Source organism: Hirundo rustica, chromosome 19 (genome assembly GCF_015227805.2).
Source record: "Hirundo rustica isolate bHirRus1 chromosome 19, bHirRus1.pri.v3, whole genome shotgun sequence".
NCBI classification, from domain to species: Eukaryota; Metazoa; Chordata; class Aves; order Passeriformes; family Hirundinidae; genus Hirundo; species Hirundo rustica.
Window position 1 is genome coordinate 2,955,210 of NC_053468.1, and position 14,696 is coordinate 2,969,905.

At 55.2% G+C, this 14,696-nt stretch overlaps 1 protein-coding gene across 8 annotated transcripts in view; it reads right to left on the minus strand.

Annotated features, from left to right (window-relative positions):
* Positions 1-14,696, minus strand: part of RPH3AL (rabphilin 3A like (without C2 domains)) — a 39,119-nt gene that overhangs the window by 19,257 nt on the left and 5,166 nt on the right. For 4 of the 8 annotated variants that reach the window (XM_040082422.2, XM_040082417.2, XM_040082418.2 and 1 more), the window contains 4 exons: positions 8,339-8,456; positions 7,140-7,283; positions 5,467-5,596; positions 2,384-2,470 (listed from right to left, as the gene is read on the minus strand). In XM_040082422.2, the coding sequence (XP_039938356.1) occupies positions 2,384-2,470; positions 5,467-5,596; positions 7,140-7,283; positions 8,339-8,456 (479 nt within the window). Of the gene's footprint in view, positions 1-2,383; positions 2,471-5,466; positions 5,597-7,139; positions 7,284-7,752; positions 8,035-8,338; positions 8,457-12,530; positions 12,793-14,696 lie in introns of those variants that run through there. The other 4 variants (XM_040082420.2, XM_040082421.2, XM_040082424.2 and 1 more) reach the window with 4 other exon arrangements.

Below are 14,696 nucleotides of genomic sequence, written 5' to 3' on the forward strand. Positions count from 1 at the left end.
CTTCTACCTTTGCTTGGCAGGAACACGAGGCCACAAACCCACATCATCCCCAATTCCACCGCAAAGGAAAACAGCCGGGAGGGCAAAGGAGGGTTTCCCACAGCTCCCTCCGGGAAGAGCTGGGATGAGAGCTCCTGGAGCCACGCAGGTGAGCTCTGCTTCATTTCACGGGTCCTAGGGGATGCTCCTTTGCCAGCAGGAACCTCCCAGCTCTGCAGGAGCACAGCCAGAGCCTCAGCCTGCACGTGCCGTGTTTGGGATGCCCGGGATGCGCTCAGAATCCCGGGAAGCAGCAGAGCCCGCTCCTCGCCCCCGCTCTCCGGAAATAAGAGGGTGTCAGAGCGACTCGCTCCTCACGGCTGTGCGGTTTTCAGGGGAGCAGGAAGCAGCAGAGTGGCTGGGGCCGGGATTCCCGGAGGGATCTGTGGGCACCGAGCGCTCGGCTCCGACCAGAGAACGGACGGAAGCCGCAGCTCGCTGCTTTGGTGGCTGTTCTGACCCAAAACCAGGGGGAGCGTTTAATCCCGACCGAGGCCAGCACTGGCGTTGTGCACGCAGCAAAAGCACGCAGCACGTGTCACTAAAGTTACGCTGGCATCATTCCAGCCCGCAGGGATAAATAAAATAACGGGGGAAACGAAGGGATGGAGGCAGGTGTGGGCGATGCCACACACTGCAGCCCTTACTGCTGCATGGGAATGTTCGATCCCAGCACCCTGGGATCCTGCTGGGACGCGATTGTTCTGATTTGCCTCAACCTCCTTGCCCTGGTGGATGTGCCCCAAGGCTTCTGCTAATCCTCAGTTCCCAAATCCCCCCCGAATAAAGGCAGGGCATGTGGGAAGGCAGGGGGGGTGTGAATTGACATCTGTGTGCTCACACTGCGACCCTTCCGTCCTTCCCCCGTTCAGGGCACCAGCAGCAGCATAAATAAGAAAGGAGACAGGCACGAACCCACCTCAAAGGGAATCGAAAAACAAAGCAGAAGCTAGGGGGTTGAGAGGCAGGCTGAGGCCATAATTTAGTCTAAGAAGGAAAGGTCCATCCATTTTCATCATCAGGGATGCCCTTTGGCTGTACCTCAGGAGCCACGGAGCGAGTGCTGAAGGTTATCGTGCCCTCACACTCCAGACACACATGGCACGTGCTGGACACGTTAATATTCTCTGCCCAGAGAAATACTTCTTATTTTTTTAAGAAACAGAAAAAAAAAAACCCAAAAAACCCAAAAAAACCACAGAGAGATTAAAAAAAAAAAAGGCAACAAAATAAAAAAAAAATAAAGCAAATTTTTAGTCTCTGCGTTTCCCCACAGAACGCAGAGAATACCTGCACCAGCCTCGCTCTCTATTTTGGGATCTCTGTGTGGAATTCAAAACATCTAGATGATTCAGCGTGTCAAACTGTTATCAAAATCCAGGGAGCTGGAATGCTCTCTTCCTGCCCTGCCCACACTGCTGCTGATAATTTAAAGACCAGCAGCGTCCGCCCTCATTCTACCTGGACACGGACTTGGACAATGTAAAACTTAAACAATGCAAAGTTTCCACAACAAATAAAATAAAATTAAAAAAAAAAAAAATAAAATAAAATACAGTTCAGCACCTCCAACACCTGCACAAACACTCTCACTACACTTCAAAAATTGATTCAGCAGAGCACCCAGGTTGCACAGTTGGGTGCACTGGTCAGAAAGAGCTGGACTGGATTGATGCTCAAGGACCACAAGCCAAAGCCCCAAACAAATTGATGGGAACAAGTGAAAATCCATCTGTAATCACGGAAGAAATTCCCAGACTTCAGCACAGAGCAGCGAGCCCTGATGTTGGTGGATGCTGGCTGGCAGACAAGAATTGAGGCAGCCCATTGCTTTTTTTTTTTTTTTTGCAGTGTGAAGTCAAGGATAAAGGATATAAAAACTTAGAGACCCGCATTAGAAGTCTCACACACACTGGCAAGTTATGGGATTTCGCAGGCGGGGAGGAAAAACAGATTTAAATGCTGCAATCCTAGTTATTTTTAGTGGGACAAATATTGCAGTTATGCTCTACATCTCGCAAGCTGTATTAAAAAAAACCAACCAAAAAACAGCCGAGTTGTTTTTTTTTTTTTTTTGCCACAGAGTGAGGAGGGAAAGGGTGGAAGGCAACAATCTCTTTATGGCCAGAGCTAGAGAAATCCCACAAAGCCGGGCTCCAGGTGTGTTTTTTCCCCTTCACCTCCTCATAAAACAAAGTTGTCACTGCTGTGTGTGTCTGAGCCTGCCTGGCCCCCAGCCAAGCCTCCCAAATCCCATTTTCTGCCTTCCCACACACGCTCTGCAGGGATTTGGGGTGGGCAGGGGGATGCTGCTGAGCCCCATCTCCCCACTGCTGTGTTTTACCTCTCTCTGCTCGCTGCAGATCTTGCACAACCACAGAGGACGTTTCTGGGCTCCAACAGTTTCTATCCCACACTTGGTGCAAACTTTCTGGAACAAGGAGAGAGAAAAAAAAGAAAAAAAAAAAAAAAGAAGAAGAAGAAGAAGAGGTGGTGTTAGCAGCTCCCCACAACCCCACAGGTTGAGAGGGAACAGCTCTGGTTTGATCTCCTTAAAAACCTAAACCGTGGCACAGTTTTCCTGTTTTTCCTGGAGAGCCACTGACTGCAGGAAGATGCTGCAGGTCTGAAAGGACACAAGACAAAGGCAAATCCACAGCACAGCCCTCGACTAAAGGTGAGGAGAGAACTGGACAGGGCAAACCAAACCCCCTCACCCACAGGTGTGTTTCCAGAGGGGCTTTTTCATTCCTCTAAATCCCAGTCCAGTCTCTGAAAGCAGCTGTAACCAGGCACGAGTGCAAGGCTGGGAATGTTCTCCTTCCTCCTCACAAGAGGAGAGCAAAGAGATCTACATGAGGGTTGGATGTCCCCCACATTTACACATCCCCCACACCGGGCTGCTCCTGTGTCCAGGGATGAAGGTCTCCATCTCCTCCATCCCGCTGCTCGTGTCCTCATCCTCATCCTCCCAGAGAAATAAAGAACAACCTGCTGAGCCTGGAGCATCCACCCTCCACACGGCGCTCCCCGAGCCGAGGGGGATTCGCAGATTCAGCTACAGACCCCAAACCCGAGGGAGCGGCTCACCCCGGAATCCCCTCCGCCATCCCAATCCCCACGCGATCGGAGAGCACATCCGAACGCTCCCTCTAGTGGGAGTTCCCGCCCCATTTCACTCCCAGCCACCAATTCCGAAGGAAGAAAAAAAAAAACCAAAAAACCCAACAAACCACAAATATTAAAAGGGTGTTTTCCTCCTCCCTTTCTCTGCGGAGTAGCTGGGAAACTGAGCATCACTCAGAACCCCCTCGGAAGAAGACAGAAGAATCAGGGGCGTTAAACGCGGCCCCGTTTCTCATTAAACACAAGACGAAGCTCTCCTCCCTCCCCCGCACCCCTCACCTCTCTGAGGCACACGGCATCAATCCCCTCGGCGCCGTAAATGGCACCTCGGGCTTTGGCTCGCCCCTGCTCTCGTTAACACATCTGGCTTTGCAGCACCTCGCCACAAATCCTTCATTTCCGAGATAACAAGAGCTAACACTCAAAGCATTCCTTATAAAGCAGGAGGTGGCACTTAGGGACACCCACCAGGGATGCAGAACCTCTGTTTTCAGCAGGCTGAAGGTGAATTCTTTGCTGCCTCTCAGGTGTGCTGTTACAGTTCCTGCCGTTGAATTAAATGCGCTGCAACGACACGGTAACAGAGCAGAGCCCGCCAGAGAAAGGTGAGCTTTAAAAATCCATAATTCCCTGACAAATTGCTCGTTGCGCACAGCGCTCTGCGAGTGATGGATACCCCTGGACAAGAGGGAGCAAGCAGTTCGCTCCGTGCTCTGCTGAAGGGTGGGTTGTTCCCTCCGTTCACTCCACAACATTAAAAAGCAGAAGGGGACGAGCCCAGGGAACCCAGGCAGAATTGCCTTGGGCCAGCACGGAGCTGAGAAGTGCAGCCAGTCTGAAAGCAGCTGCAAAATGCACCCTGGAAAAGCAGGATCCCACTTGAATCAGCCTGGATATGGGTGCTGCTGAGCTGCCCAGCAGACTCCAGACATAAAGGGAATAAACATTAAAAAAAAAAAAAAAAAAAAAAAAAAAAAAAAAAAAAAGGGAAAAACAACAGCTTTTCTCTGGGGTTTTCCGGTCACAGCCCTCCCAGAGCCTCAGGCTCACACTGTCCCACCAGCTGAGGGACACTCCTGCAAAGGGACAGGGCTGGCCAGTGCCTGAAGCAGCTTTTGCCTCCTCAGTAGTGCACAGGGTTCACGGGAAGCTGGTCACAAAGCCCCGTGGCAACGTGACTCAGCTGGCTCCCGACAAGGTGAGAGCAGAACTGCCACGGGAAGAAGGCAGGGATAGAGCACATCCTGTTATTCCACATGCCTGAAACACAGGAAACAGCCAAGAATCCCCTGCCTGTCCGCCTTTGCTCTGCACAGAGACCATGCTGCTCCCAGAGCTGCTCCCAATCAAACCAGAGCTTTCCCTCCCCACCGCTGCTTCCTTCCACACCCCTTCCCTAAAAGCTGCTTCCCCCACGGTTTAGGATTCTCCAAGATTCGTGTTTCCTTTGCCAGGCGCTGCCTTGGAAGGAATCTCCTGCGCCACCCGGGCGATTTCTGCCAGGGGGCTGCAGCGGAGGAGCCGCAGAGCTCACAGCAGCGTGTCCCACAAAAGCCAGCAGGGCCACGGAAGGTTGCTCCCCACAATCCAACCGCCAGCCCGTGGCACAGCAGCAGGTTTTACCCAGAAACACTCCAGCACCCAGCAGGTGCCCTCACCTCGGCACGCCGAGATGAAGGAACCCCCAGAGGTGAGTCCCCAGGGGAAAAGCGGGCTTCGAGTGCGGGAGATCCATCCTCCCAGCAGAGGCAGGATGAGGTGGTTGCCTTGGAGATCATCATCCCCGCAGCAATGCAGTTCAACCCCTGGGCTGTGGAGCCAGGAGCAGCAGGATCCGTCCCTGGGGTGCTGGCGGAGCGGGGCTCTCCCTGCCAGCAACACACACCACACAGGCAGCCCCTGAGGCTCAGGGCTGGAAAACTTAGACTGGTTTGGAGCTTGAGGATGGACTTGGAAGGTCTCGGGGCAGACCTTGCTAGCAGCAAAGCTCACAGACTCTGTTGCGAGTTGTCTCTGATGTCCCACATTTTCCCCTTGTCCCACAATTTCCCCTTGTTCCACGTTGCAAACCCCAGCTGGGAGAGGCAGAAGGGGCTGGCACAGCCCATCCCAGCACTTCAGGATCCTGAGGAATCTCTTGTTTATCCCCAGGCTGCCACAGAAATCTCGGTGGTCTGACAGCACCAATGAGAACAGAACAAGTTAAACCCACAGAGATCCTCTGCTCGAGCTTCCCAGGGGGCTGGCGGTGTTTCCTAGAGAGTTCTGCTGCCAGGAACGGGCCCGTGTGACCAAACCCACCTTTTTGCAGTCCTGGCAGAAGACAGAGGAGCTGCCCAGCAGCCCCAGGGTCTCCCCACAGAGCAGGCACTGCGAGAGGCCGTTCCCCATGGCGTTCTTCCTCATGTTCTCCAGCCTCTCCACCAGGCGCCTGCGGGCGAGAGGCAGAGCGGAGGTCACAGCACTGCAGGAAGAGCTTTGAGTGCTCAGCCCTGGGCAAGGCAAAAAGCACTGGGAAAGGGCAAAGGAGCTAAAGCTGCCAAGCCTGCCCCATTTTCCCGTCTCCCTGAAAGCAGCAGCGCAGGCACTGGCTTGCCCGCATCCCATTAGGAGCAGGGAGGCCAGACTGAGGACCGAAGACCAAAATGAGCCAGGCTGAAGCCATCAGACCAAAATGAGCCTGGCTACGGCACAGGGATGCCAGTCCCTGCTCCCTGCTCCATTCCACGGCCCGTTTGGAAGGCAGGGAGCGCACACACACGCACAAAGTCTGCAACAGCAGGGCTGGGAGAGGGGAGGAGGCCGGGATGAGCAATTAGGATGCAGGGTGTGGAGAGCACGCAGAGCAAGGTTGCTCTGCCATGAGATCAGCGCTTGGCAACCTTCAGGCCTCCATCTGCAGAGGGGGACAGCAGCAGCCAAGGCCATTCATCAGCACCAGGAGGGAGCCGATAAATGCGCGAATCCCGCTCTCATTAGTGCTAATGTCCCGTCCACCAGGGCCCCTCCCGAGAGCAAGGCAAGGGCTGCTTGAAGCAGGTCCTGCCCGCGGTGGGGAGGTCAGGCTGCACAGCCAGACAGAGCCATCATTAGTGGATTTATGATCGACTCGGACTCCGGCACAAAGGAGCTCCTGGGAGTTAACAAAAGGCATTTCGGAGAATGCTGCACCGCAGGAGCTGCAGGAGCTGCAAGGGCAGCAGCCACACAGGAGCAGTCAGGCCCTCGGGGTCACTGGCTGCTGGGGTCTCCCATTTATCACAAAAACATCGCTGTCGCTCCTCGTTAGCCCCGGCTAACGAGCTCTGCACGGGAAGCAGGAAGCTGGGAACGGGCTGGGAGTCCCTGGGGTTTCCAGTCTCATGAGCACAAGCTGCGTGGGGAATGCTGCAGGGCTGCCCAGCTCCCCGCTGGAAAGGCAGCGGATCACAGACAGAGCTCGGGCCAGCCCTCCAGCAGCACCGAGAGCAAATGGGAACCTGCAGCAGCAAAGGGATGCCTGTAAATCAGATAATTCAAGCTAGCAAACCCCGTCCAGAGGGCTCAGCCAACTAGAACACAGACTCATTCTCTGCTCCAGGCAAAGTCCCCGGGGGCTGGTGCGGACGAGGGAAAACCTGAGTGCACTGCCAGCAGTGATCCTGAGCCATCCTGCAGCAGCCCTGGGCACAGCCCAGCATCTCCCCAGCCTCTCCCAGAGCCTCAGCACCACCTGCATTTTCCAGGGAATGTGTCAGGGCTGCAGCCTCAGCCGTCCCCAAGGCTCAGAGGAAGCACGGAAAGCCTTCAGAGAGGAGGAGAGCACGACATCCTCCCTGTGGTCATCACCTCCAAACAGGCAGCGTGGGAGGGGAAAATAACTGAGCTAAGGGATGCTCTGAGGGATGGAGGCTGAGCTCAGGCAGCTGGGAGAGCCCCTCCTGTCCGTGCTGGCTTTTCCTGGGGAGGGAAGGGGACAAGGAACGTGACCGTACCCGATGCGCTGCTGCTCCACCGCGTCCAGCTTCTCTGCCTTGCGGATGACTCCCAGGATGACCTCGAGCTCCTTGGGGCTCAGGGCCTGCATCTTCCTCTGCTTCTCGCTCTGGAACGTGTGCACCGACCAGCCCGTCTGGAGCCTGGGGGAAGAGGTGGAGGGCAGCGCTCAGCTGGGGATGGAAAGCACAAAACCCCTGCCCTGCCCCACACCGAAGCTGCCTGGGGCACACAGACCCACATCAGCCTCCCCTCAGGGAGATGTGTGCCATGGGCAAAGCAGGAGCCTCCTCTCGTGACCACATTTCCACATTTCACCCCCACAGCAGCGCCCAGGGCTGTCTCCCCCTGCCCCCCTCACCTCCCTTTCTGCCCCTGTGTGCATTTCACCACTCCAAGCCCCCGTTCCTGTCTGCCCACAAACGGGGCTGGCTCTCCTGGGGATTCCCTCACAGAGGTGGGTGCCGATGCCAGGCACCACAAAAGCCGAGAGCAAACTCCCAGACACGGGGATCAGCTGCAGCCTCCTCCCTCCGAGATCCCACAGTCCCCACCGCCCTCAGCTCAACCACACAAATCCCTGGGAACGCCTGGAAACATCAATTTGGGCACCTCCTCCCTTGGTCTAGCGCAGGTTCACACGAGGACTTCAGCAAACCCTCACGTGCAGCAGCTGATGTCTCTCCTTGGCTCACTCGGAGCTTTCACAGCTCAATTAATTCATCACTGTTCAGGAGGGGTTTGGAGGTCACTGGATAAACTCACGGCTGCGAGGAGAACGTGCTCTTGCTGAGGCTCTCTGCGGTCTGGGGAAGTGGCAGTGCACCCCCAAAACATGGGCTGTTCCCCTGTTTTCCAACACTCTGCAGCAGCAGCTGAGCCCAGGGGCTCAAACAGCAGAGTGAAAGCATCCAAGAAAAATGCACTTCTAGCGCTTGACTCATCCCCATCCTCTCAGTCTTTTAGGTTATTTTAACTTCAGGGGAAAGCGAGAACTGGTGACAAGCTCCTGAAACAAAAGGGTGCTGGCAGCTGGGGGATGCCAGCAATTATATTTAGGAGCGCTGCAGAGATCCGAGGCTGCCTCCAACCCTTCCTCTCACCCAGGGGAGGGCAGCGGGATGGACTCTCAGGGGTGCAGGGCGAGGGCAGAGCCCACTTCCATGAGCTGAGAAGGAGGAGGGTGGGGAGGACTCACTTGGCTCGCAGGGCCAGCTGCCGGTCGTTGGGGCAAACCCAGGCACCCGTCCCGCTGCCAAAAATCATGTCAGCCATGGCCCCAAGCCTGGGGAGGGGCGGGGTGGCAGGGGTCACACCTGGAAGAAGCAAACAGCAGCCGCTCTTGAAGCACAGCAAACACAGGTGATCCGCCAGCATCACTGGCGGTGGGAGCGGGCAGACTCTCACCCACAGACAGTGATAAAAACGTACCATCACCCTCATAAAACACAGCCCAACAAATACCTTCAGATACCTTGAAGGCAAGGCTGGAAGTTTAGGTTTTATGGTATACTCTTAAAAAAAAAACAACCCCAGCAGCCAGACACTCTTTGTCAGTCCTGATTTTTCATTTCAAACTAGAGAAAAGCGTTGTCTGTAAGAATAATCTCTGCCTCCCCACCTCCAGAGCCCCAGTGCTGCCGTTCTGACAGAGAAAGCCACCCTAAAGGACACAAAGAAGCTGCAGTTGCCTTTTTTTTTTTAACCTCTTAATGGGGTAACAAACAAAAACCCACGCGACCATCAGCATGAATAGTGGCAAGTCATTTCCTTCATTAAAACTGCCTCCATAATAGCCTGATATTTATAACTCCAGCCTACAATAGCAGCTTGTTTGCATTCTCTGATGCTTAAGACAGCACCTCTTGCAGCAGATCTCCTGCTGGGGCTCCTGTCCCCGGCGTGGTCACGCCAGTGATTCCTTGTGAAAATTCCACTGAACTGATCAGGAAGGGCAGCAAGAACCAAGTTCCAGACACTCAGGGGAGAAACATCCCCTGAACAGACTCTGCAGGTGAGCAGTTCTGAGCCCTGCCAGCAGCCCAGGTGAATGGGAAGCACCGAGGGACAGGCACAGCCAAAAGATTTCAGCGGGTGCTAAAGCAGGTTTGATGTACGGAGCTTTCAACCGGCTGGATTTGTTCTCCAGCAGGGCGAGGGTCTCACAAGGCCTGGTGCATAAGTTCCCAGGTATTAACGCTTGTCCCCAGCACAGACACTTGCCAGCTTTGAAACCGTAGCTGCTGGGCAGAGATAAGGTGCTTAACGCCGTTTGGCGAGCAGGGAGCGGATCCCGTGGCGGGCAAGGGGCATCACCTGCCCGCCGTGCCCGAGTTCCCACGCAAACTCTTTTTCCAGTCCCGACGGCCAGCAGCGCCGTGCCCACCCCTGCTATCTGCTGCTGCCACGCTGAGCCCTGTGCTGCCCTGCCTGATGGCCTTGGGCCCCTCACACAGAGCCTGGGCACATCAACCTCTCCCTGCTGCGCTGAGCTCACGCGTCCCCCGGCACAGAAACGCCAGAGCCGGCAGCTCCCTCCTGCCAAACCCCACCTGGGGCCTCGGAGCCAAACCAGTCACAATCAATGAACCAGTGCCCTCCTCTCTGGCCATGCCAGCTTTCTGGGGAGAGCCTGAAAACGCGGTGCTTACAACAGGCAGGAGGGGAGAGGGGAAATTCCGCACGGGTTTCTTTCAGAGCAAGGGGAAACCTGTGTCAAAAAAAGGTGAAGGCTCAGCACAGCCTGGCTTCAGCAAAGTGAGGCACGGAGGAGATGCAGGAAACAGGGCTGGGGCAGGGAGGACAGACAGAAGTGTCACACGGGGATTTTTAAACCTTTTACTGCGTTAGTCAAAGTGATGGATTTTGAAAGAGTCCCTAGAAGAAAAACCTGGCACCGACTGCTCTCCCTGCTCAGTGCCACACGCTGGGCTTGCACTTCCCCTCAGCCCCAGAACTCCTCCTGCTCCTTTTATCCTGCTCACAGTCTCAGGAGAGGCGAGAACACGGAGAACACGGAGAACACCTTCCCCACACACATCCTACGGCGCTCGCACACGGGGGAGCAATCAGGCATGAACCGCAAAAGAACACAGAGGCTCCCACCCTCAGGCCTGAGCTAGAGGCAGAGAAAAGCTACAATCGGACACAGAACGGCTGACCTGGGATTTTCCAGAGGTTCCCCAAGCCTGTGATGTGTGGTTGCAGGATTATGTGCACACGTAGCCCCCACACACAAAGGCACATATTAAATCACTCTTCGGCTGCACCGTGAATTCCTCCCTCCCGCTCGTGAACACCTGAAGAACAGCACAGCCCACACTCTGTGTCCACGCAGGGCTCCAGGGGAGCAGCCTGTGGTGGCTGGAGGGGTCTTTGGAATAAAAACCGGAGCCCCACAGCACAGCCAGGCCAGAGGAGCTTGCTTTGCCAGCAGCTGCTCTGCCAGGGTGGAAAGCTGTGCTGGAAAGCTGTGCTGGAAAGCATCTGCCCCTCCTCAGCAGAGCTTTATCTCCTCTGCCAGAGCTGAGGGCGAGTCAGAGCAGAGCATTTTTCTCGGGAGAGGCTTAGAGGCATTCTCCAGCCTCACAGCAGCGTGAGCTTCGCTCAGCGTGACTGAACAAAAACAAGCAATGTCATGGTCCTTTGCCTCCTGTTACTCAGCATACGCTCGCTGTCCTCCACCGCTCCCTGAGCAGCATCTGCAGGGAGGGAAGGCAAACAAAACAAAAGCCTGAAGAGCCACCAGATCCCAAGAGAGTCTTCAGAGAGATTATTCCCTGAAATATTTACAGGAGTGGTTTTTTTCTCTCTTGCCATCTCGACTCTGATGGGAGCTGCTGGCTTTTGCACCTCTGGAAAAAGCCTGGTGGGGACACGTCTTGAAGAAGGAAAGAGGAGTGGGACTGCAGGGCAGGGTCTGCTGGGGGAAAACAGGACTGGAGGGAAAGGACTGTCTCTCACGGGCATGGGAATGATGCCAGAGGAGTGGAAGGCATGGAACATCTTCCCTCTTATCTCGGTACAGGACGAGAAGTGCAGGGAAATCAGAAACACCCAGATAGCAAAACCAGCCTGGGGAGTTGTTTCCATGGGCTGTGGTGAAACATTCCCCTCGTGCAGTCTTGCATTTGCTCTCAAAAATACTGCAGTTAGCACCAGGGCATGCCCTGCCTGTCCTCTCAACAATTAACGAAGGGTAGAAGCAGCCAGTCTCTAGCAGCGAGAGAGCAAGAGAAACCCACAGCACCTGCAAGTGCCCTGCACACACAAAAAGCACAAGCACTTTACAGAAAAACCTCCCACTCCAAGCTTCTGCTTTCTACCCGAATTCAGAACGAAAAGGGGAGCTCTTACCGATATTCTGCGACCTGCTTTAAAACCACTCCACCTGCTCATTCCTTTCCTGTGATGGAGGAAGTCATGTGAGACCGAAACCTCATTAAATCTGAGTCCACCTGGCTGCCCTTGGCACAGAAGCACAGGGGAGGAGCACTGCCCTGCAGGGCTGATCCTTCCTGTGGGTCAGGAGCATCCTGGGGGTGCAGAACCGAGCACATCCCCACCTGCAGCTCCGCCACAGCTCTGCCTCCGCCGTCTCCAGGACAGGAGCTGTACTCTGGCAACCAGAACCGAGAATGTGACTCCAGTCTGGGAGGGAGAAACCTTCCAGAGGGGCCTGAGGGAAGGGAACAACGGCAGGCAGACACAGCCCTGGGACACGGGGCTCTTCAGGGAATTTCTGAGGAAGAGGCCAGGTTTTCTCAGCAGAACATCGACACGAGCATCCTGTGTTCTACCTCAGTGGCTGAGCACAGACACGGCAGGTCACACCTGCCACCTCCCCTGGTGCTTAAAGAAGAGCACAAGAGCAAAGCACAACACAGCAACACTTCTCCAGGGATTCCTGGATCATGCAGTGCCTGGCCCAGCCTCCAGCTCCGCGTTTAACTCCCTCGACGTTTCCCTGCCCCGAATTTACCAGCTTGCCTTTTCAGCATCCTCTCACCACACCAGGTCCCCTCCTCCTCAGACATTTTGACTACACCAAAGTTAAAGCTGAAGGGTCTTACTGACACTCCTGGCAGCAGAAAAAAACCCCTCCTCCTGCAGGGACAGCACAGCCTGCAGCTGGGCTCGGTACAGGTGCCCACGAAGCATCAATTCCTCAGAAAAACAAAAACAAGTCCCACACAGCCCCCCGAGGAGGCCTCCAGTCAGCTTTCATCCGCCTGGTTATTTCAGCTGAGCAGCTCCGTGTCTAGATTAATTCGTTTTCATAGGAAATTAATTAAACTTTTTTTTTTTTTTTTTTTTAAATACCTCATTTCACAAAAATCAAAACTAAGCTCCCCCCAGTTCCCAGAACCTTGCTGCGCCGGTGTAATTACCTCACCTGCTCCCGGGGCATCGCCTCCCCCAGGAGCCCCAGGCAGCTGCCGGCTGCTCCCTCCAAGAAATCGGTGTCACCGCTGCCTGCTCCGCACGCCAGACCCCATTATCCCTGGGAAACCTTGGCAACTGAGCCGGTGTTTGCTCGTGTTGCCATGACGGAGGGTAAACGAGCGACTGATAAGGTTAACCCAGCCCAGCCGCCGGTCCCGTCCCCTCCCAGCCACCGCAGGAGGGGTATTTTCTCCGCACACCTCTCTTCCCCCGGGGTGTTTTAGAGCCCCGCAGCTGGATTTCGCGGCACAAGAAGCCTGGGGGATGTGGGAGCGTGGCAGGAGATGCGCGGTTGGCTTTGAGGGTCTGGGAGCCAGAGCAAGGCTGAATTCAGGGATTTAGGGAAATTTTTTTCTCCTCACACACGAACCACTTTGAGCTGCTCGTTCACTCCCACACCCCCTTCAGCAGGAGCCTGCTGTGGGCACCGGGGAGATGCTGATAAATCCCCAGTAAAGCGATTTTAGAAGGGCTAAGCAGGATGCACAGGTCCAGCAGAGCCGGGAGATGTCTCGGGCAGACACCCGGGCACGGCTGAGGAACAGCGCTTTGCCATTCCTCACAAACCCCCAGCAGCAGCCGGAGAGACGAGAGACGCGGGGAATCCGACGTGATCAGACCTGACTTGTGAGCTCTGCGGCCCTGGCCGAAACACGGCGTCCAAACAAACACCACAAAGCTTTGGCAAGCCTGGGGACAACCACTGAAGGGCCCAATCTGACAGATTTTCCCAGCTCTGTCTCAGTCTGAGCAGCATCAGTGCCAGCAAAATGGGGACAAGCTCATTCAGATCCTCGTTCTGGCTGGCCCAGCCCCAATTAAACCTTGTCATGAGAGGCTGAGCTGGTAAAAAAGTGGGTGAGGATGAGGTTTGGGAGGGGAAACCAAGAAATTCCCTCTCCACCAGAGCTTCTTCCCAATCCCAGCAGCAGCAGCAGCAACGAGAAGCCAAACTGCTTTTAGGATGGAGGTTATAAAGAGTTTTTTAAAACACAGCGCCCTGGAGATCCATGCCAGTCCTGCGAGTGGGAAGATTAAATCAGCTCTGCAGGAATCCCGACATCCAGCCCCAACAATCCTGTATTAACGAGAGGCACTCGTTGGTGCGGCTACTGGAGACATGGTGAGCTGTAAAAAAAAAAACAAACCAAAAATACAAAAAAAAAAGGAAAAAAAAAAAAAACAAAAACACAACACAAAAAAAACCCCAAACCCAAAAAACCCCCCAGGTTTTGCCAAAGCAAAGCAGCCTCAGCAGCCCTCGGTGGCGGGGAGGAAAGCCAGCACCGTTCCACCTGCCAAGGTGTATCTTTATCAGACTTTGGACCCATTTCCTCCTGATCCCCAGCCAGGCAGGTGCGTTATGCGAAGTGAATAATTCATGAAGGCAGCAGGCTCGCTCCGACTCGAGCTCCGGGGGCAGGCTGATCTGGCGTGGGCCTGCGAGGAGCAAATTAGCATCTAAATGGCCAATTAGAGAAACTCGTTTCGCTGTTGTGATATGCTAAAGAGCTCGGGAGGGCTGAGGCCGGAGGCTGGCGTGTGGCACCTCCCAGCCTCCGGAGGAGCGTCGGGTTTCTTGGAAAGAACGGGGCAGGAGAGGGAAGGGCTGAGCGCAGGCCAGCGTTTGTCAAGGAACGGGAACAAGAGGCACACGCCAGGCTGCTTCACGGGCAAGCTCCAGAGAACCAGGAAAAGAACAGCTCGTGGCCAGCGGAGAAACTCTGCTGGGCAGCCAGGCCTCTCCAAAAAAACCCCTCTCCTGCGAGCCACGGGCCTGCCAGCACATCTGGCTGTGCCCAAATCCCTCCAGCTTCTCTCTGTCCACAACTGGCTGTGCCCCAAATCCCTCCAGCTTCTCTCTGTCCACATCTGGCTGTGCCCAAATCCCTCCAGCCTCTCCCAGCACACATCTGGCTGTGCCCAAATCCCTCCAGCTTCTCTCTGTCCACATCTGGCTGTGCCCAAATCCCTCCAGCCTCTCTCTGTCCACATCTGGCTGTGCCCAAATCCCTCCAGCCTCTCCCAGCACACATCTGGCTGTGCCCAAATCCCTCCAGCCTCTCCCTGTCCACATCTGGCTGTGCCCAAATCCCTCCAGCCTCTCTCTG